Raw genomic sequence first — 22,455 nt, 5'->3', positions numbered from 1 at the left:
AGAGTTGGCGGACATGCAAGGTTGAAGTTCGTGCTTAGTGTGTGACTGCCCGCCCAGTGGGGGAGGCTACTCCGACACACGACACAGTGGAGCATGTGAAGATGCTATAGATTACTTTATTTCTAGGGTTATTAGAAATGAGTGTTTTCAATGGCAAAAGGTTTTATCTCGGAAATTTGTTTTTTAAAAAAAGACCATGATGCGGAAGATATACACCAATATAAAAACAAATATAAACAATCAGTTCACATTTTTATAATGCTGTCCTGAAATTTATCATTATTAACACTTGTGTAACTTAGTAACTTATTTAGATACTGCCCCCCAAAAAAAACCCCACAACAACCCCCCCCCCCCCCCCCCAAACCCAACCAAACAAACAAAATCCTGAGATGCATTGTACTTTTCTTTTTATTGATGATGTAAATATATATACAAGCACTGATATGCATTGTAAATTTCATTTTGTTCATGCTGTAAGTACATATACAAGCACTGATATGCATTGAAAAGTTCATTTTGTAAATGATATAACTACATATACACACTGAAGTATGTGTGATATTCGAAAAGTGATAATTATTGGTGATTCTTCTCGATACGTCTGATAAGTTAAATAAGCGATTAATTGAGTCGAGTTGACATGGGCTCACTGTATACAGGGAACAGTAAAATATATATTTCGGCAAATGAATGAACGAATAAACAAATAAATTAACATGATATAATAAAACAAAATGAAAAAAAAGTAAAAAAAAATATTTTGGAGATTCAAGTAGGGAGGGGTCAATCAAGAAACATCTGACATGTTTCCCAGAGTAAAGGTCAAAGCAGTACATCCCCCTCGTCATGATACATAGCTGTACACAGCCCAGCCTCGTAACCAGTTCTGGCGTTATACTGATACACTTGACCGGCCCCTGAGTCAACACCTGACTCAGGTAGGTAGCCGGCTCACACTACACACAGACTGACCACCAGGTTAACTTGCCCACCTGTGTGAAACACACTCTTTGATGTGCTTTTATATACAGGTGTGAGCCTCGCCATGAGGGTTGTGGTCGTAATGCTTGCATTGTTTTTTTTCCGGGCGAGGTTTAGCAAATTCTTGATATCTGGAGCGGGTGGCCCTGATCTTCAGAAACACATCACTCGTTTTTGTCTGTAAAGTGATATCGGTTTAAGCTCAGAAGGCCATCCCCAACTCGACTATCTTACAACAGAATGGTTGGTGTTATACTAGCATAGAGATACACAACCCGTTGCCCGTGTGTTTGATGTTTAAGACCTGTAGAACACATAACCTCATTTGGTGTAGGACATATAGACCAACGTGATCACATGACCTCATTAGGTATAGGGTATACAGACCGACGTGATCACATGACCTCATTTCGTGTATGATATATAGACCGACGTGATCACATGACCTCATTTGGTGTAGGATATATAGACCGACGTGAACACATGACCTCATTCGGTGTACAGCATCTAGACCGACGTGTTCACATGACCTCATTTCGTGTAGGATATATAGACCGACGTGATCACATGACCTAATTTGGTGTAGGGTATACAGACCGATGTGATCACATGACCTCATTCCGTGTAGGATATATAGACAGACGTGATCACATGACCTTATTTGATGTACAGCATCTAGACCGACGTGTTCACATGACCTCATTTGGTATAGTGATTACAGACCGACGTGATCACATGACCTCATTTGGTGTGGGATATATAGACCGACGTGATCACATGACCTAATTTGGTGTAGGGTATACAGACCGATGTGATCACATGACCTCATTCCGTGTAGGATATATAGACAGACGTGATCACATGACCTTATTTGATGTACAGCATCTAGACCGACGTGTTCACATGACCTCCCTTTGGTATAGAGCATCCATACCGAAAATCAAAAATCTTGAAGAACAACGCAACCAAACTGATTCCGCCTTAGTCCATTGTGAACACCAGAGAGCACCAGAGAGCAATCAGTCTCGATCGTCCGAAGAAACAGATTCCACTCGCGCAAAACAGCAATGAAAACCACACGAATGGATCGCCGAAAACCTGCGAAAACACACAACCCATTACCATTACATTCGGCATAGGGAAGGCAGAACCACACAATCCGAGATGCATTTATTTAGCATTGAAGGGATGGATAAGCCAAACAGTGAATGTGTTGTTTTGTTTCAAAGTAAAACCATTCCATGTCGGAGAGCCATTTGTAATCGGTGTATGTGCCCAGTGGTGTAATGGTCAAAGAGGTAGCCTAGTGGTCGAAGCGTTAGCTCGTCACGACGTAAACTCGAGTTTGATTTCACGGCTATTATGTTGCTTAAACTCCCACATTCAAACTTTTCAGCTGTCCGTTGTTAATGGAATAATGCAATAAACTAAATATGGTCCACATATGATGATTTGTCACATGTTCTATTTCGACCTATTTAAAGACCTGATAATGTCGCTCTAAACCGATACTGGCTCCTTGTGCCATACACGTGTCTGTGTTTCAATATACGTACATGGCCAAACAGGAAATGCACAGTGAACTGTGTGACAGCATGCGCCATGACATGTGTCACGCCCATAGACAATAATATTATGTCTTGAGCTGTCACGTGCATCTCACGTCTCTCTGTGTCGATATTTTTATGGCTATCTACTACTTGAATATAATCTGTGATAAATCTTGTTATTTTACTGTCCATCGTTGACAGGTTGTTATTTAGTCTAAATATATGTATTATTAATGTACTTCTCGTTACGATATGGCTGAAATACTGCCGATGTGACGTTAAATCTTAACTCACTCACTCACTCACTCACTCACTCACTCACTCACTCGTCGTACCGGTGACATAACATTGGACATTTCAGAATAAATAAATAGCAATTTGAAATCAAGGAATATGGTTTGAGCTTATGTTTCCATAAACCTAACAAAATAGGCCATGCCCACTAATGGACTAATGTTTCCTGATTGGCTGATAAGAGAGTGGGCGGGGCTTGTGTTGCATAAATATCATAGTGCTCAACGATGTCACTGATTTCCAATCGATGTCTACAGTGTCTTGTGTGTTAATGATTAAATAAGCAGTCAGTTAAGTTACTATTGTTTACTATTATATTTATATAATTTGACGGACGCGGATTTACACATTGTGTTACATTGACACCTCCATGAAGCACATTGTCAAGGAGACCACTATATGTTCAAGCCAATAATGAATTCATCGTGAATAGGGCGAGTATTGCTTAACTATGTGAGTAAATAAAAACTTAACTCGAAGTACAACAGTGTTTGATTACGAGGCTTTCCTGGGCAGGAATTAATCGATCCCCAGTACCGAGCCTGTTCCTCGCCCTCGATTATCCAGTAATAGACATCCTGGACCCATTCGCTGCGTTACTGACGTGGCCATCAACATCACTGCTCTCACTAACTTATTTCTCTCGCTCTTATTATTCATCTCATCCCAACAGTGTAGATAATAGTTCTTGCTTTCAATATTTGTCTCGTTTAGACTGAAACATTTACAAACTTGCCTCATGTATATTGTATGAAATAACCAAAATTGACTCATTCTTATAACTAATTGAATACCCAGTTTGTTTATATTTGTTTGTGAACGCATACCTACAGGAAAAACGTACACTGGTGAGTGCTGGCAATATAACAAATATTGAGGGAATTGTTCACCGTTCTAATAAGGGAACTTATCGTAAGTCTAAGTGAGTGAGTGAGTATGGTTTTACGCCGCTTTTAGCAAATTCCAGAAATATCAAGGCAGGGTACACCTGAAATGGGCTTCACACATTGTACCCATGTGTGTGTACAAACATGAAATGCAAGTCATTACTGAAATGGAACGTAGACAGCCTACACCTACAGCCAGCACACCCCGAGACACTGTACAGGTCAGTGGAGTGGGTGATGACACGTATCCGGGAATCTAGTCACCAAAGACAAAATACCATTAAGACTAGTAAACGACAGTAACCTACACAATCTAAACAAATCATTAGTCGATAGTGTGTGTCCTGTCCGTCATGTCCAATGCCCGAGTGTTGACCGGTCGGTACCGATGTCAGCTGAACGTAACGCCTATGTCTGGACGTTAAACTTCGAGAATGTCCGGCATCTGTATCCATTCGGATTCCCTCGTCCCATTACGTTGCTTATTGGTTCGCCGAGTTGTTCTGCGGACTTTGTCTCCGAAAATGCATTCAAATGGGCACATTCCAACTTTAGAATTAAATAAGACTGATCATAAAGACTGGTTTCGCAAAAGGTAATCAACGACACCCATGTGACTTCGTTGGAGTACTAAGTAAGGATACAAATTTATGGATGAACAACTTCTTTATTACAATTAAGAGCGACGTTTCGGTGTATGTTCTAACACCGTTATAAAGCAAGTGATATACAGAGTAAGGCTGATAACGGTGTTAGAACCTACACCGAAACGTCGCTCTTAATTGTAATAAAGAAGTTGTTCATCCATAAATTCTTATCCTTACTTGACGCCTATATGACGTTTAATGTGTGTTGTGTACATGCACGCAGCACACACGAACGCTTATTGCAGAATTAGCTAGCAACTACAGCCATTAGCAACCCCGTAGGGACAATTTTATACTCCAACTTAAAATGCTGTACATTGTCAATTTACGACACAAAATGAAGAAACATGTTTGAAATTTCAACCTTCCAAAGGAAATTTGGTGTAGTCAACATATTATACTAATACGGTAACAAGAGATGAGTCATCGTGTCGGTGTCAACAACTGGTCTCACAGCTTCTATTGACCAATTGGATTTTAGCATAGACATGCGTGCGTGTGTGTGTGTGTGTGTGTGTGTGTGTGTGTGTGTGTGTGTGTGTGTGTGTGAGAGAGAGAGAGAGAGAGAGAGAGAGAGAGAGAGAGAGATACACTAATGTACATAAAACAATTACCCTCTCCCCTTATGCTAGGAATATGTTTGGATGACCCTCCCCATGATAGGAGTTTTATCACACGTATCTCCAAATCAAACAAGGCTTTTTCGTGACTCTCCCCTAAAAAATGTGTATCTTTCTATGACCCTCCCCTGACCCCCCCCCCCCCCCCCCCCCGACCCTCCACTACCCTATAATAAATGACTTGTCCCTCATATGTTTGATATCTAATAACGTCTACATTCTGTCAAAGTTAAGACACCCTTGAATATACCTCGTGCTTTAAGTTAATATACTCAACAACAAAAGTTCCTGTGACACCAATATTTTAGTGTATTTTATTGTCCATGTTAATACGTGAAAATGTGGATAGTAAGTGAGCGAGTAAGTAACATCACAACAATGTCAGTTTTACCCGGGGTTGTTTGCTTATGAACAGTGAATCGGGAAAAAAGTATTAGCTGGATTACACATGGACCAATAATTCCACTGTACAAAGACTTCAGAAAAACTTTCTGACAACAGAACTGGGGGGTTTATACCCTCAGGCAAATACACCACTTCGATCGTCAACGAAATGTTTACTCTTAGATGTCGATGTTATTGTGTGTCCGGCGGTTGGTCAACGTCGGGATCTTTGGAAAGAAACCCCAAACACATTGACGTGTACAAAGATGACACCTGTATTAGGTGAGCTAAGGTTTAAGTTTCAGCACCACGTGACTCCATAACTAATTTACCCCGCTGTTCTCAGGAAAACCTTTTTTACAAACGTTGTCAATCATTTCATCAAATACTTATCAAGTCCTCCATTTTATTTTGTGATTTGCCCACATATTTACACACATGCGCTATATAACACTCGGCACACAGGTCACGTGAGACAATTAGACTGAGGGCCGCTGTAGTGGCAGCGTGGTGTTGACGTAACTACAGTAACAGCGCTGATACAATGGAGGGTTGAACTGAAGCTGTCATGACTGGGTTCGAGATGCTGGTGCAAAAAACTGACCTTTGTCTCTCAACCATGCGCCCTAAACATAATATAACAGAAACGTTGCAGAGTGCTTATTCGTCAATGCAGGATGTGCTTCGTCAGCATATTTGCCACCGATGACATTCTCAATATCCACTGTAATAACAGGTGATGTGTTCAAGTTTTATTCAGAGAGAAATAATTACTTATCCTCTTTCACCGTACATTGTGAACACCTACATGCCTGGCTACCAACTGTACGTCGCCCAGTAGACGTAGACATTGTTTGATCCTCCCAGTACATCATGACATTAATTGATCCTCCCAGTACATCATGACATTAATTGATCCTCACAGTACGCCGACATGTTCCGTACGGGTAAGGCTTCACTCCCACTGCACGACATGTTCCGTACGGGTAAGGCTTCCCTCCCCACTGCGCGACATGTTCCGTACGGGTAAGGCTTCACTCCCACTGCGCGACATGTTCCGTACGGGTAAGGCTTCCCTCCCCACTGTCCAACATGTTCCGTACGGGTAAGGCTTCCCTCCCCACTGTCCGACATGTTCCGTACGGGTAAGGCTTCCCTCTCCACTGTTACCCTCCCCTCCCCACTGTCCAACATGTTCCGTACGGGTAAGGCTTCCCTCCCACTGTCCGACATGTTCCGTGCGGGTAAGGCTTCCCTCCCCAATGTTACCCTTCCCTCCCCACTGTCCAACATGTTCCGTACGGGTAAGGATTCCCTCCCCAATGTTACCCTTCCCTCCCCACTGTCCGACATGTTCCGTACGGGTAAGGCTTCCCTCCCACTGTCCAACATGTTCCGTACGGGTAAGGCTTCCCTCCCACTGTCCGACATGTTCCGTACGGGTAAGGCTTCCCTCCCCACTGTCCGACATGTTCCGTACGGGTAAGGCTTCTCTCCCATTGCGCGACATGTTCCGTACGGGTAAGGCTTCACTCCCACTGCGCGACATGTTCCGTACGGGTAAGGCTTCCCTCCCCACTGTCCGACATGTTCCGTACGGGTAAGGCTTCCCTCCCACTGTCCGACATGTTCCGTACGGGTAAGGCTTCCCTCCCACTGTCCGACATGTTCCGTACGGGTAAGGCTTCCCTCCCACTGTCCGACATGTTCCGTACGGGTAAGGCTTCCCTCCCCACTGTCCGACATGTTCCGTACGGGTAAGGCTTCTCTCCCATTGCACGACATGTTCCGTACGGGTAAGGCTTCACTCCCACTGCGCGACATGTTCCGTACGGGTAAGGCTTCCCTCCCCACTGTCCGACATGTTCCGTACGGGTAAGGCTTCCCTCCCACTGTCCGACATGTTCCGTACGGGTAAGGCTTCCCTCCCACTGTCCGACATGTTCCGTACGGGTAAGGCTTCCCTCCCACTGTCCGACATGTTCCGTACGGGTAAGGCTTCCCTCCCACTGCGCGAAATGTTCCGTACGCTTCAGGGTCTCTCGGTTAAGGCTCGGTGCCACATTATTTTCTCGGAGACATCTTAATTATTTTAGAGATGCACAACAGCCCTCCCTTAACATAGCGATCTTACCAGTATGGCGATCATAATTCCCATCTTTCAACATATACCTACAACAGGCGCACCCTTGCAATGACTTCGTGAAACGGGACCTGTGTATATATCAACTGCTTGACAGTGACGTTACATGGACAGACAAACCAGGTGACTCGTGACAAGTTGCATCACCTTGCAATCGCACTGTTACCGGAACCCTGTCTGTCTGTCTTCCCAGTCAAACCCAACCCGACCACCACCGACAGGTACACGCGAGGCATGACGGCGTAACTGTCGTACACGATGGCGTGACAGAGGTAAAACTGGTTCTACACGAATCAAGGAAAAAGCAACATTCTATACATACACTGCGGGGATCTTTGTCGCCATCAGCATGGCATGCCCTACCGGTCATTGGCACAAACTATTTTTGAAAATGGGATTCCATAGTAGACGCACACTCTTCTGAAACTCGTCATTTAGAATTCCAAATTTCTTAGAAATATGAAACGTGAAGATGAAACGCTTTAACCAGTAGGCTACCCGACCGGCCCTCTGGGTTGACGAGTTATTGTAGGGAGTAAGACAGTGAGATATATAAACATGTAGCCCTATCAGTAATTGAGTAGAATGAAAACAATATCTTTACCAATAATATAAATATTATTCAATAAATGTTTAAAATATTTCGACTATTCTACACAATCACTTTTATATACGTTTGAATTGCTGGATAATTTCGATTATTGGACTGAATGTGGATGCTACAATGTGGGACTTCCGGTGTGTGGTACATTAGGGTGTGGTGTAAACTGTCTGGGACGGGCACCAACCCTAGTGTCTCACACAGACCCCGAACAAAAATATCAAAAACCTCCCAAGACAATGTTCTATACGTCAGCAAGTCTAGATTTTATTCACTTTCAGGCCCGTGAAGGTCCGGCGTAAAGTAGGTCTTCAGCAACCCATGCTTGCCGTAAAAGGCGACTATGCTTGTCGTAAGAGGCGACCAACGGGATCGGGTGGTCAGGCTCGCTGATGTCAATCCCTGGATTGTCTGGTCCAGATTCGATTATTTACAAACCGCCGTCATATAGCTGGAATATTGCTGAGAGCGGCGTTAAGCAACAAACACTTTCAGTTTCTCACATTAGGGGGGTTTCCGATTGTAGGTTCCCGGATTTCAGTTTCGGCTTATTTGTGAATATCAATATCCCTAAGGCATTGTTTTCTTCATTAAGCTATAACTGTATATACACACAGGGTGAGTACGAGCACGATCATACTTGGCATTATTCTAGTTTGAAAACTCCGGAGAGACCTTGTTAGCCGTAGAACAAGACACGGGACTTGAAACAAACGCACCGACTTGTGTATGAACACATGATTAGCAATAGTGAATTGTCATTAACTAATTTGTTTATTTCTTTACAGGGCAGGAATTGCAGGAATGGCCAGGGGAACTTTTCCGGCCACAGGTTAGTACTGTCCATTTTTGAGAACTTAAATTACCAGTGTAAATGTACAATGTGCAGACATTGGTGTTCACAAACCAAGAAATATCAAATTTTGCGAAGTGAATGAATTATTGCGCGAGTCGACGTCACCAGAATTGTGTTGTGGCCCAAGGAGCAGAATAGGTCCCCAGTACTATGGTGGCCGAGAGGGGACTTCATGTAAGGGTCGACAAAGCCATAACACAATAAAGCGATATTGTTGCGCGTGATGTTGTGCCGCTTTCTCGCAACCGTAATTGAAGTTGATAACGCGATGTCCCCAATCGGCCACCAAACAGTATGAACTGGGAACCAGATGGTTACAATGGATGTCCCAGTATCATGCTTAATGGAGGTGACTTAATGAATCAAGTGGACAGGCTCCGTTACTTGGTTGATTCCTTATCATCGTCATTGCTCAAGCTATCAACCACTGGCTTGTTATTTCGCTGATTTACGGATGAAATATTTCTGACACTAGCGTAAACAATATACAGTCACTGTGAGCCAGAAAATTACCATAGCCATGTTGTTCCTAGTGGCCACATATATAGAGCAGACGTGACAAACTCGTCTGAATAGCAGACGACATGTCCGCCATTTTAATTCAGGAAAATTTCATTCAGGAGTGACGTTTGATGTTTCTCTTTGCTGTGTTGCAGGACCAGTGCAACCGGGGATGTACATGCGCAGATCTCAAGGGAGTGCGAGTGAGTACTGGTGGCGTGGGGCCAGGTGCGGGGAACATGTCTGCCTGTTGGGGGTGACCTGACCCTCGTGGTATGTACGCTTGGCTACCGACACATGGATGACGTACGGCGCACACAAACCTGTTTCACAACGGTTTTGTCTGGTCATTTGTTTGATGTAAAAGTGTAATAGATGTGTATTTAGGGATGGGAATGTTAAAGCATACAAGGTCGTTCCCAGCCACCCACATCAGACTTCATACAATAATGTAAACCGTTTGCCTAGGTCATAGTAACTTGGCCCAGGTGTGGCCCAGAGGTCTACGGTGCAGAGTTGCAATCCTTAGTCGTACAAGGATCCGATTCGTCCCGATTATCATCCTAAGCATCATGCTTATTCACCAGCCCGTTGAACATCAAGGATAGAATAGGTCTTTAGCAACCCGTGCTTGTCATAAAAGGCGACTATGCTTGTCGTAAGAGGCGACTAACGGGATCGGGTGGTCAGGCTCGTTTACTTGGTTGATGCATGTCATCCTATCCCAATCACTGGATTGTCTGGTCCAGACTCGATTATTAACAGACCGCCATCACGTCTACTGCATGAAAGCGGCGTTAAACCCAAGTCACTCACTCACTCACCACTAAGACTATCGTGTTTTTATCTGCTGGAAATAAAGAGATCGATATTATCTAGGGTTCATTATGAATCAGGGTCTCGGGTCGCAATGCAGTGTTATTTAACTTGCAGAGCCTCCACTGTATGTTGCGTGTTCAGGCAAAGTTTAAACTGTGTATTTTGCCGGTCTGAGTAACCCGATTGATTCAAACCTGATACGACTACAAGTTGTTCTATGTTGAAACAACAACTGTCGGATGTCATTAAAACTGTAATTTCATTTTTACATGACTGATGGGCTGTGTGTGTAACATTTCATTTGTTGACCATTCACTAAGCTGAAGAAGAGAATTCCTTATGTTAACATGTTTCCTATGTGAGATTGAGGCCTCCCAGCAGCATGTGAACAATTGACACCATAATCTATTTATCTCTCATTTGAAATATATCCTATTTCAGTTAAGAAAAAAATCAGCTTCTTATTGTTTGTCCGTGCAGCTGTAATGCAGTTAAGATCCATTGTATACCTCAAACACCCAACACCTTCACACCCATGTAGACATGAAGTAAGACTCAATCATATACACGAGTACACACCCACACAAGGAGCTTTTGTTGAGACGTTTTCAAAGCAGGGGGCACCGTCTACATACACGTATGCTTACAGTATCACATTTGCCACATCGATACCATGAAAATGCTCTTTGTTTGATCCTTTGTATTGTTTTACAAGAACCTTCAAGGATATGTGTGGAAAGTTATCATCACATCAGAGACGCACCTTGCATTTAGTGATTCACCTGTATGTCAGTCTGTCTCCCGCCAGGTGTGACTGCTCAATCAAGTCGGGGCCTACCTGTGCAGCCAGGTAGAATAAGGAGCACTGTAGACGTTACCTGGCGGCGTGTTGTCCTGTTACGAACCCCCGAACGACGGGGACGTCTCAGGTCAACTCGTGCAAGATCTGAAACAGCCTACCTCGAGTGTATCAATGATTTTTTGTATTCCCTAAAGTGGGATGGACTTACTATCCAGAAATGGGTTATTGGTTGGGGGTGGGTTTTGATTATTTTGTACATTGTAAAATTGTGACTGTCATAAGCACGTGCTTGTGGATCAACACCAAATAGTGATGACACCAGGTGTTCGCTATAAGGTGAGCCTGAAGAAAGGGAACATATGGTCCAAATCAAAATGGGGAATTGCATCGGACATCAGTTTTGTGACTGCGTCTAATGTCTACCATAAAACTGTTTGAAAGGTTTACTGAGGCCTTGAATGTTGTAACCCTGACAAAAAACTTTTGAGCTGGAGACTTTGAAATGTTAGTGGGAAAGCTCCATTGTACATAAAAACATGAGGCTCGAGTTGATGAAATATTGCTGGACATCAAGGGAAAGCTGTGAGTATTGGAAAGTTTAGGTCACCCCTCTTGATTAATTGTGGATAGTAAAACACACACGTCACATCTGCGTTGTTTCCGCCACAATATCTTCCTAAACACTGGTGACAACTTGGTTTCTGGTTTTGGTTATAACCAAAATTGTGTTTCCAGGCAACGTCAACAATGTAGATGTGTAATGACAACACAACGAGTATGAGTCAATCGCTTAAGTTCAAGAACATGATTCGGGCGTCGGGTGCTTGCGTCATAAGCCCTTCTGACAAGAAACGGTAATACGCATGTCGGAAGTACACCCGGGTTTCACACTGACATCGTCCTCGGGCTGAACATTCACACAAAATACAATGTGGAAGTACGGCATACATTTCTTTCCCGTCTGTTCTTAAGGGACATCTGTTTATGCTGAGTTAACAAAACAGCTTTGTTCTTGGGAATATTAACAAATCGGCATGGTGGTAAGACGACATGATGACGCAATAGCAGCGCACGTGCATCAGCAGACGACCTTCTTGCACAAGAGAAACAATGCAGGTGCTCATTAGTGCATGCCGGCATAGTCTCTAATTGACTGCGACATTCATATCGTTTGTGCTTCCTTCATGTTCTTGGGTTAATTCTACTTGATAGTGCAACACATTACCTAATTGATAGTGCAACACATTGCATATTTGATAGTGCAACGCATTGCATATTTGATAGTGCAACGCATTGCATATTTGATAGAGCAACACATTGCCCACTTGATAGTGCTAACACCTTTAAACTCTTCTGTGAATCAAATAGATGTTGATGGTGGATAGGTTTAATGATGGCATGGCGACTATAGTGAACATTCCCATGATGTACAACGTTAAACCAGTATGATGAAGACATGCTATTGTTCTTACAGCTGACACTGAGCCAGGAAGACACCAGCCATTCTGAATCTGTATTATAAACAAGTAGAACTGACGCAACCAATATTATGGATAAATTATATATCCACCAGAAACTTGATTTAGTCGGAGACATCACACTAATGTGTTGATTCCGGAAGTGGAATCGACTAGCCCCTTTTGGGGGGAGCTCGTTGATTCTACTTCCGGAATTATAAGATTCCCACGATTTCTCCATTACTTATCATACGACAAACGCAGAAAGGAAGAATAAACACCGATGTTAAGAATAGCAGCGCAATCTTGTGCTTAATGTGAGTTAGTTTTGTTTTACGCCGCTTTTAGCAACACTCAAGCCTTTTGACTGTTGGGGTTGGCCAGAGTCCGCTGGTCGTGGGCTCGGATCTTAGATTCCCCCAACTTCCAGTTCCTGTTGGCACCATGCCGGCTCGGGGCTTTCACCAAAGTAGTTGGTTTGTTGGTTGGTTGGTTTATCTGTTGTTTATAGTCGCACTCAGCAAATCTGCAGCTATGTGACCAGACAATCCAGTGAAATTCTGTTCAACGCGGGTTCAGACCCAACTCCCTCACTCACTCGATGTTTATTTCCTTTTTGTTTGTTGTGTAACGCCGCACTCAGCAATATTCCTGTCTGAAAATAATCGAGTCTGGATCAGACAATCCAGTGATAATACAATGAGCTTCGAACAACACAATTGGGATACGATGACATACATCAATCAGCGAGCCTGATCACTGTAGACTCACAGGACAAGTATAGTCGCCTCTTACGACAGTCATGGGTTACTGAAGACCTTTTCTACTCCGGATCTTCACTGGCGGTGTATTTCCTAGCTTGTACAGATCCCTCGTCGCACGGTATTACCAAGTTTAAAGTAAGTTGTTGACTCTCCGTGATAGTCCGACGATTACCACAAGAGATTGGTAGGGCGATTTCTCTGTGTTATTTCAGAATATGGATAACAAACTCACGTTACCATATATCATCCCGATCTCTGAACACAGGGCTTGATACCACCTACATGGCGTCAAATTTAAAACCTAACCTCATTCACCCGGATATCAGGATTGCTGCGCGTGAAGCACGTGCTGCACGTGCTGGAAGTACATCTGCTGCAGGGATGCAGTTCTCGAGACATTTGTGCTCCGCGTGGCGGTGATATTACATTTGCTCCACTCAGAGGATGTTGGGGAAATTGAACGCGGATGTTTATTCTGATTCTAAGTGATGTGCTCGTAAAAATGTAGCCCAGTTTAATTGTGTATCGTTAAAAGTAATTCAGATAAACACGCTTATGTAACATAACCAGGTTTACTTACCAAAGGCATCCAAGGAATAGCAAGTCTGAAGCCATACAGATATGGGTGGGGGCGTACACAGCAATCTTAGCCCTGAGGTGATCGTAAGTCCCATACCTACCACAACACAGACTTACGACAGTCGTAGCGCTAGGCACCATGGTCCACATTTAAAGATCTGTTTTAAGATTTGTATTTTTTTAACGAGACAAAATATACTGAACCAAATTAAAAACTTCACAATCCTAAAATTTTAACATTTTGACCAGTTATCATTGTGGGCCCTTATTGTGTATTTAAACAGTAATGGCCACGCATTGTCTTCAGATAACACCCGATTTTGTGCAGGTGAATCGATCAAAATCATGTGCACAGCACTATAGTGGCAAAAGTGGTTTTTCACGTGCAACTGGTCACGTGGCCATAATACCGCACGTGTTTTCAGCCATACTTGTTAGCAGTCATTAACGAAAAAAGAAACACACATGAAAACAAAGTCTTTACGGCCATTTGTCATGCCACGCCTTTCAAATGTGCAACGTGAACGTGCCATCGGCATGTTGCAGACGGGAACGTCCGTAGCTGAAGTCGCAAGGACGATGGGTTGAAGTCGACGGACTGTTTATGATTTACAGACGCGTCTACAGCAAACGGGTACCACCGCTGGTCGCCCTCGGCCAGGTCGACCACGTGTGACGTCACATGCAGAGGATCGTCAGATTGTCTTACGTCACCTCCGTAACCGATTTTTGACGGCTACATCAACCAGAAATGAACTGTTTAGGGGTAGACTGAGTGCGCAAACTGTTCGAAACCGTCTGAGAACTGCTCACCTTCAAGCACGACGGCCATACTGCGGGCCGATTCTGACTCAATTACACTTACGTCAACGTCAATTGTGGGCACAGCGACACTTACGATGGACTCAGAGGAATTGGAATCAAGTCGTCTTCAGTGATGAATCCCGATTTTAATCTTCGATTTGCTGATGGTAGGGCGAGGGTGTGGAGGTGCCGTCATGAACTCTACGCCCAGTGTTGTGTACAGGAAGTTGACAGATTTCGAGGCGGAAGTGTCATGGTGTGGGGTGCTTTCTGTGGCAATGCACGTTCCAGGCTTCTTGTCATCCGTGTCAACCTCAACGCTGCTGCTCACCGCGACCAGGTACTGGCACTAGAAGTTCTGCCTTTTATGGAAGCACATGGACCCGGTTTGATCTTCCAACACGACAATGCCAGACCCCACACAGCAATTTTGACAAGGAATTTCCTTCAGAATGCGGGAGTCAACGTCATGGACTGGCCGTCAAGGTCTCTCAACCTCAATCCCATCGAAAACGTCTGGGATGCTCTTGGCAGAAGTCTGCGCACTCTCCAGAACCAACCACAGAATTTGCAAGATCTTGGCACCATTTTGCAGCAACAATGGCGTCGTCTTCCCAATCATGTGTTCACAAGCATCACAAGGGCATTGTGTGGCAGTTGTCAACGCACATGGTGGCCATACACGCTACTGAACTTGTGTGCCATCAGATTCTCGTGCTTGGGACTTATGATATAAACTGTTGATGTTATTACCGAATACCTCAGGTGCTTGGAACAAATTATGGTTACCACCGTTAATTAAAATCCTTCTTTGGACATTAATGATTAAAAATTACCTTCTCTGATACATTTGTCCGTTGTATATCATACATGGGATTACTTTTAAAAATGTGAAGTTTTTAATTTGAGTCAGTATATATCTTAATTTAACAAGTAACGTGATAATTGCTGAATGCAATTCGCTGTAGATTCTTTATACCTTTTAAATTAAATCATATGTATCTTTAAATATTAAATACCGACAGTGTTGTTTTGGTAGACATACAGTTTATTCCGGATATGTCGACCTTGAAGGGTCCGTAGAAATCAGTTCGTTATAACGAGAGTCCACTACTCACGTTAAAAGTATAGCACTACATTTCGCACGAAATTAATCACTGGTTTGTCTGGCACAGTCTCGATTATTTACAGCCAGCCGTCATATAGCTTGAATTTTGCTTTGTGTGATGTTAAACAAGAATCAAAACGTTTTCATGATAGTAAAAGGGTTACATTCTCAAATGTTGTTATAGCCAACTGTTCTTCCTTCTTGACTTCGTCACACGTCTGTACAGAAGCACCTCGTTAATCCGGACGGTAGCGTTTCAAGTCAAATCGTCCGGATTAATACATTTCCGGTTTAACGAGTGAAAAGTGCGGAGTTACTGTTAAATGTTGTTGTTCCCACAAGGTCGTGAGGAAATCGTGGTTTCAGGACAGACAGGGTCCGGACTATTAAGGTTTCACTGCATATAATTCCAATATGAAATGTTGTCTAGATGCGTGTGTTCTAGCAATTCATCCCGCTAACCCAGGTGCATCAGTCCTCCGTGCGCATCTAGAAACATCGGAACATGTTACGCGAACCTGTTTACATTGGTGCCAACAAGTTTATTTTCCGTATTAAGTTGTAAAAGATATCACTCAACACGTGTTGTACAGATCTGTTAACTCTATATGCATTAACAGACCCGTGAAAATCCGGGGTAGAATAGGTCTTCAGCAACTATGCTTGTCGTAAGAGGCGACTAACGGGATTTGGTTGTCAGGCTCGTTGATGCATGTCATCGTATCCCAATCGCTTGGATCGATGCTCAAGCTGTCAATCACTGGATTGTCTGGTCTAGACTCGATTATTTACAGACCGCCGTCATATAGATGGAATATTGCAGAGAGCGGCGTTAAACAGCAAACAAAACATTAACATCTCACTTATATTCAACGCGTCGGCTTTTCTGCTGATACTGTTATGGACAAGTGAACCAAGTTCATATGACCACCCATTGTCTCTCAGTCTGCTGGGTTTCCCAGTCCGACCCTCCACCTGTCCGAAAAATGACCCTGGCATCTCAATTCGAGAATGACTAAGTTAATATTAAACTGAGCATGCTAGTCTGGCCCTGCCTGAAACTATCACTCTACCGACTCATAGCCTGTGTCACAGTCCCTGAACCATATCATTTTCTCTTCCACCCAACCCTAACTATCATGCTATAGTCCTTGATTAGGCAAGTCTAGATTTTCCAAAGTTCTGAAACTACCATCTGGGGCTCCTTTTCAATTTAAATGTAGCTGCTTGTTTCTATCAAAAAGATATGTTTTAGTCTAATAGAGTCTGTATTTTCGCTGTTTTCAAATGCTCCGTAGCTCCCCCAGCTAAACCATGTCACTAAAGAGACCCTGTGATCCGGTATGTGATATTTGTCTAACCTATTGTATATTCGGTGTCGACCCTTGATACTAACATTTAGCTTTAACTTCAACCCGCCACACATCGGGAAAACTGCTGTGACCCAGTGGCAAAATAATTAAGAATTCGTTCGAATGATGTCTTCTGCTACTGTCACCGCCTTCTAATGGCAGAAAGAACAATATTTGTAATCAATTATATTCGTTAGTCATGACTAACCGAATGTCGAACCCTGTTATGGAACCTGAAGGACACGTGAAACACGCACGCAAATGCACGCACATGCGCAAATGGAAACGCACGCGAACGTACAAAGTGATAAACGCGAGTCCTGCATCACTTCGGACTTTCCTCCCACATTAAGCTGACACGCCGTGATATAACTGGAATAATGTTCAAAGCGGCGTTACCCAACTCACTCACTCACCCAAAAAGCTTCTCCTAGTACGGACATCCTAGTATACCGGAATCTGTGCACAATAATGAGAACAACCTGCTCTCCTGACGTCACTCTCTGTCTCATATGAAAGGTTCTCTACAGAGAAGATATTGATACTATCTTATAAATGAACAAACTAATTCATCATTTGGGTAAATAAGTATAAGATATTAGATCAAAGCAAAAATGTGATTTTCGTATACAGTTTTTTAAAGACAAGATTACTTGTTTTCAAAGACTAGATGTTATTGGTATGTTTACCGGACTCTTCTTTTAAATTTTTATGACCAGGGAAATGTTTTTGTCGCGGTTATTTATGTTAATGTCTTTGATTACAAGCACCATCCTACGAAGGTGAAGTATTTCCCAAATGTATTCATGCTAGGTAATAAACGCGTAATCCGCGGTTCATATGACCAACGTTTGAAACAAACCGCCCTGTGATATCTTCAGGAGTTCCTTGTGATGGACTATAAACTATACACTCTTGTAAGGTATCTCCTGTAAGCTGTCTCTATGTAGCATCTTCCATCTGGCAAAACGGGAACATATCTTCCAGGACAAGAAATACGTACATTATGTCAGCATGGTCACATATCAAAACATAGATTACCCCACACACTTTGTGCAAACATCCTTGACGATATTATGATAGTGAATTTAATGTTGGTAACCGAGCGTCCATATGTTAGGGTAACAATGAAAGACATTGCCAGACGTCGGGTAGTTCTCCGTACGCCTGTGCCGTAAAAGGCGACTATGCTTGTCGTAAAAGGCGACTAACGGGATCGGGTGGTCAGACTTGATGACTTGGTTGATGCATGTCATCGATCCCAATTGCGTGGATTGATGTTCATGGCGTAAATCACTGGATTGTCTGGTCCAGACTCGATTATTTACAGCCCGCGTCATACAGCTGGAATATTGCTGAGTGCGGCGTTAAACAACAAACCAACCAACCAACCAACGAACTCTGTAGGCCTGTATGTAAGGTTGGTGAAGTATCGTTTGGGCTACTGGGTAGTTATATCTAAGTGGCCGCTAGCCCTGATGTGAGTATTAAATAAAACGCCAGGGGTCGATTACAAAAAAACAAAACAAACCCTACCTTCATCAAGACTAGGTAGCAATGTAAACCCGACATTGTCAGGTAAATTATGAAATTATGATATCAAGTTATTCTCAAGAATAATTCATTATTGTTCTGTAACTAATATTACATGTCAGTTTTACATTAGACATACGTTAGCCTATTAAATGCATTAAAATGTGATTTTATTTCCAAAACGAGTCCTGGTTATATCAGAGATAGATATGAGGTGAGGTGAAATTGGGTTTAAAGTCGCGTCCAAGATTATTGCACTTATATAGCGACGTGCATGCACGTGTGTGTGGCTGCTTGTACCAGTCCGGGCTGCTGCCGATTTATAGGGCTAGCCCACGGAGATACCATGCCGTAGTTTAACATGAATACCCCACTCAGACACAGTATACTGACTCCGAGCCGACCAGTCCTTGTTTTAGCCCCTTTATGCCGAGCGCCAGACAGGGTAACAACAAGTACCATCTTTTGGCGTCTTTTGGTATGACGCGGCCGGGGGTCGAACTCCCGTCCTGCTCTCCGGGCGGTCGAGAGACCACGGAGGCAGATATGAAGAACTGGCTTCTGAATGAACATTAACAAATACTACCTCAGTAATAACTAGCGTAATATATACTTCTCATTAAGGAAATGTCAAGTTAAGAAGGGCGGTACAGACGGGCGGAAATAAAGTGACTGGGGGTCGGGGATGGGGTGTCTGATCGGAGAGACGCTGGTTATCGTAAGCTGATCTTTATTAATTATATCTAACTGATAAGAAAAAGGAAATTAGTCAACATTATATATCATCATGTCATTCCTTGTCCAGAGTCCGGATGTGTATGTCTTATATAATCAAATATACGATGGATGTTTAAAGCAGTACCCATGTCAAAAATATTCCGTTTGCTTTAACCGTTTCAAAACCTACAGAGATTTGATCTTTAAACAAGTGTGTGAGTATGGTTTTACGCCGCTTTTAGTAATATTCCAGCAACATCACAGCGGGGGACACCAGAAAAATGGGCTTCACACATTGTAGCCATGTCGGGAATCGAACCCGGGTCTTCGGCGTGACGAGCGAACGCTTTAACCACTGGGCTACCCGACCGCCCCCTCTTTGAACAAGGCTTTCAAATGTTATGATCTGATACGTTTTGAGGACATTGATGCTAAACGTACAGTTTCAGACGTTGAGGTAAAAGTCTAGGAGCCAAATGGTTCGTGTGTCAGCTCGTCACTGATAGGAATGGGTTCGATTCCTTACAGCTGAGCCACCTATGGCCACTTTACTATCATTCGTTGCATGATGAGGCCTGGTGAAATCATGTCACTTCTAGTTAATTCTTCTTCTTGGCTGAAAATGAAAATATCGACATCAGTGTCAACCTTTCAATGGTCAGAGATAACTCTCCCACGGGCACCAGTGACCACGCTTCTTCGTCTATGACATGCTCATTGGTATTCTGTCCACGCTGTCGTCGTTTACCGCCAACACGTTAACACAGCGCCTAATGTGGACCGGATATAGGAGGTTATTAAAGGCAATAGACAACAACATTGGCCAGCCTTGTAACAAATTGAAAAATAACACAGAAAATGACCCTGTGCTTGTGGGCAGTGTGCTGTGCTGTGTTCCCAAACACCCGGGGTAGAGGGCGGCTATTCGGCTTAACGCTGAACAATGGCAGGGACAAATACATGACAGAGATGGGTCTTCTGTGTCAATACACCGGAGGTTTGTTTGTGTGAGGGGACGTGTCCCAAACGTATGTTCCTTGGCCTCTGTCCTAGCTTGATGGCTTCGACTCGCCATCCAGGTATCCAAATTCATGTGTCCATATGCGGGATTTATTTCTTTTAACTATTTATCAGCATGTATATAAACTGCCGGGGAAAAGAAAGAATACACTTAAAAAATGGATTTGACGAAAAAGTACAAACTATCTCTAAAGTTACAAGGTTGAAAACTGTCACTGAAACAATGCAAACTCAAATACATCACCATCGAATAGCCACATTTTTGTTTTATTTTTATCCACCATTAAACATTGGCGCATACTTTCTTTTCATCGGCCGTTTACATTTGTACACATACGATGGTATATGTATGTATGTATGTGTGTGTGTGTGTGTGTGTGTGTGTGTGTGTGTGTGTGTGTGTGTGTGTGTGTGTGTATGTATGTATGTATGTATGTATGTACGTATGTATGTATACTAGATATGCATCAGCGTGTGTATAATATTAACTCAGTATCTAATGAAGGACAAGAGGTAGCCTGAATCGTCGTTACAAAGAGATCCATGTCTTCATATATGGCGGTGATTTGTATTTTTCTCTTCAGAGATTAATCTTGTTCCGACCTGCACTATCTGATTTGGCTTTGTGTAATCTAATTCGGTATCATTTATGGAGAAGCTCGTTGATGTCGTTCTTGTTCGACTTTGTCTTTATGGATCATAAATGTCTTGCCATTTTTCGCCCATCACTCATCATTTCCTTAATTCGTGTGCATGTATTTCAGGTAGTCATAGGGTAAAGAAATGTGGGTGAGTGACTGAGTGAGTGCTGCTTCATGCCGCATCAGAAATCTTGAAGCTACGATGTCGAATAGACATTTTTTGTGACCCTTTAGGGAGAGCGTTCAGTGCACGATGCTAATAAATGCTTCGGCTTCAGGCTAAACAAGGCACAGCTACTAATTAATTTTTATACCTTATAATAACATTTATTTACGTTACATCGACATTTTTATACGTCATAACGACATTTTTATGCGAGATCTGTTCTGTGTTTCAGGGAATTACAGGCGCCAAGGGTGAGCCTGGAGAGAATGGGATGCGTGGCTACCCCGGGGTGGAAGGTCCGGGGGGTCTGAAAGGCCAGAAGGGGGAGCGGGGATTCCTGGGCACTGAAGGGGAGAAGGGGGACATGGTACGTAGCGGACGCCTCATCTCACATCGAGGCATCCATCTCCAACACATCGACTGTGCACAACCCCGGTTAACTTAGCAAGAAAATACTACCCTTTGGGGTTTCCCTTTTAGAATAGATCCCTAGCACGTCATCCTGGTAAACTGATGAGGATCGGGTAGCTACGATGTAAGACCTGGCTGATGGTGTGTCATCTTACCCGATGGCGTGGAGCGTTTGCCACACAACAACTCAGCCCCGTGTACGCTGGGACAGAGCTGGAGTATTGCTGACGGCAGAGTAGACACGACATTGTTGCTCTTTACGGAAACCCATAAGGGCCATGCCACTTTTCTATTATCTTGAAAATTCGAGATACTTAGTTGAAAACTAAAGAAACTAAGTTCAAAATTGAGGATATTATTTTGCAAATTCACGTTATTATGTTGATGTTCAAGATAAACAGAATTTAGCAAATGACCTTCCCAAAGGTTCACTTTCTGCTTTGAACTGAGACTGTTGCCAGATAATAACTTTTCCGGAAAAGAACTTCAATTTTCAAGATAGCACCTTCTATTTTGTAATGGGTTGCCTTATTAGATAAAGAGAGGATCCGTGAATATCCGGGTAGAATAGGTCTTCAGCAACCCATGCTTGCCGTCAAAGGCGACTATGCTTGTCGTAAGAGGCGACTAACGGGATCGGGTGGTCAGGTTCGCTGACTTGGTTGTTGCATGTCATCATATCCCAATTACGTGGATCGATGCACATGATGTCAATCACAGATTTGTCTGGTCTAGACTCAATTATTTACAGACCGCCGTCATATAGCTGGCATATTGCCGACTGCGTCGTTAAACAACAAACAAACAAACAAACA

General features: G+C 43.2%; 1 protein-coding gene across 1 annotated transcript in view; it reads left to right on the top strand.

Annotated features, from left to right (window-relative positions):
• LOC124125603 (collagen alpha-1(XXV) chain-like) overlaps window positions 1-21,674 on the top strand; it is a 28,733-nt gene extending 7,059 nt beyond the window's left edge. The window contains exons 3-5 of the mRNA XM_048392982.1: window positions 8,899-8,942; window positions 9,623-9,670; window positions 21,462-21,674. Of these exons, the coding sequence (XP_048248939.1) occupies window positions 8,899-8,942; window positions 9,623-9,670; window positions 21,462-21,674 (305 nt within the window). The remainder of the gene's footprint in view (window positions 1-8,898; window positions 8,943-9,622; window positions 9,671-21,461) is intronic.
• The last annotated feature ends 781 nt before the right edge of the window (window positions 21,675-22,455 follow it).

This window comes from Haliotis rufescens, unplaced genomic scaffold (genome assembly GCF_023055435.1).
Source record: "Haliotis rufescens isolate VD_foot unplaced genomic scaffold, xgHalRufe1.0.p SCAF_11, whole genome shotgun sequence".
NCBI lineage: Eukaryota > Metazoa > Mollusca > Gastropoda > Lepetellida > Haliotidae > Haliotis > Haliotis rufescens.
This window is presented reverse-complemented; position numbering and strand designations above follow the sequence as displayed.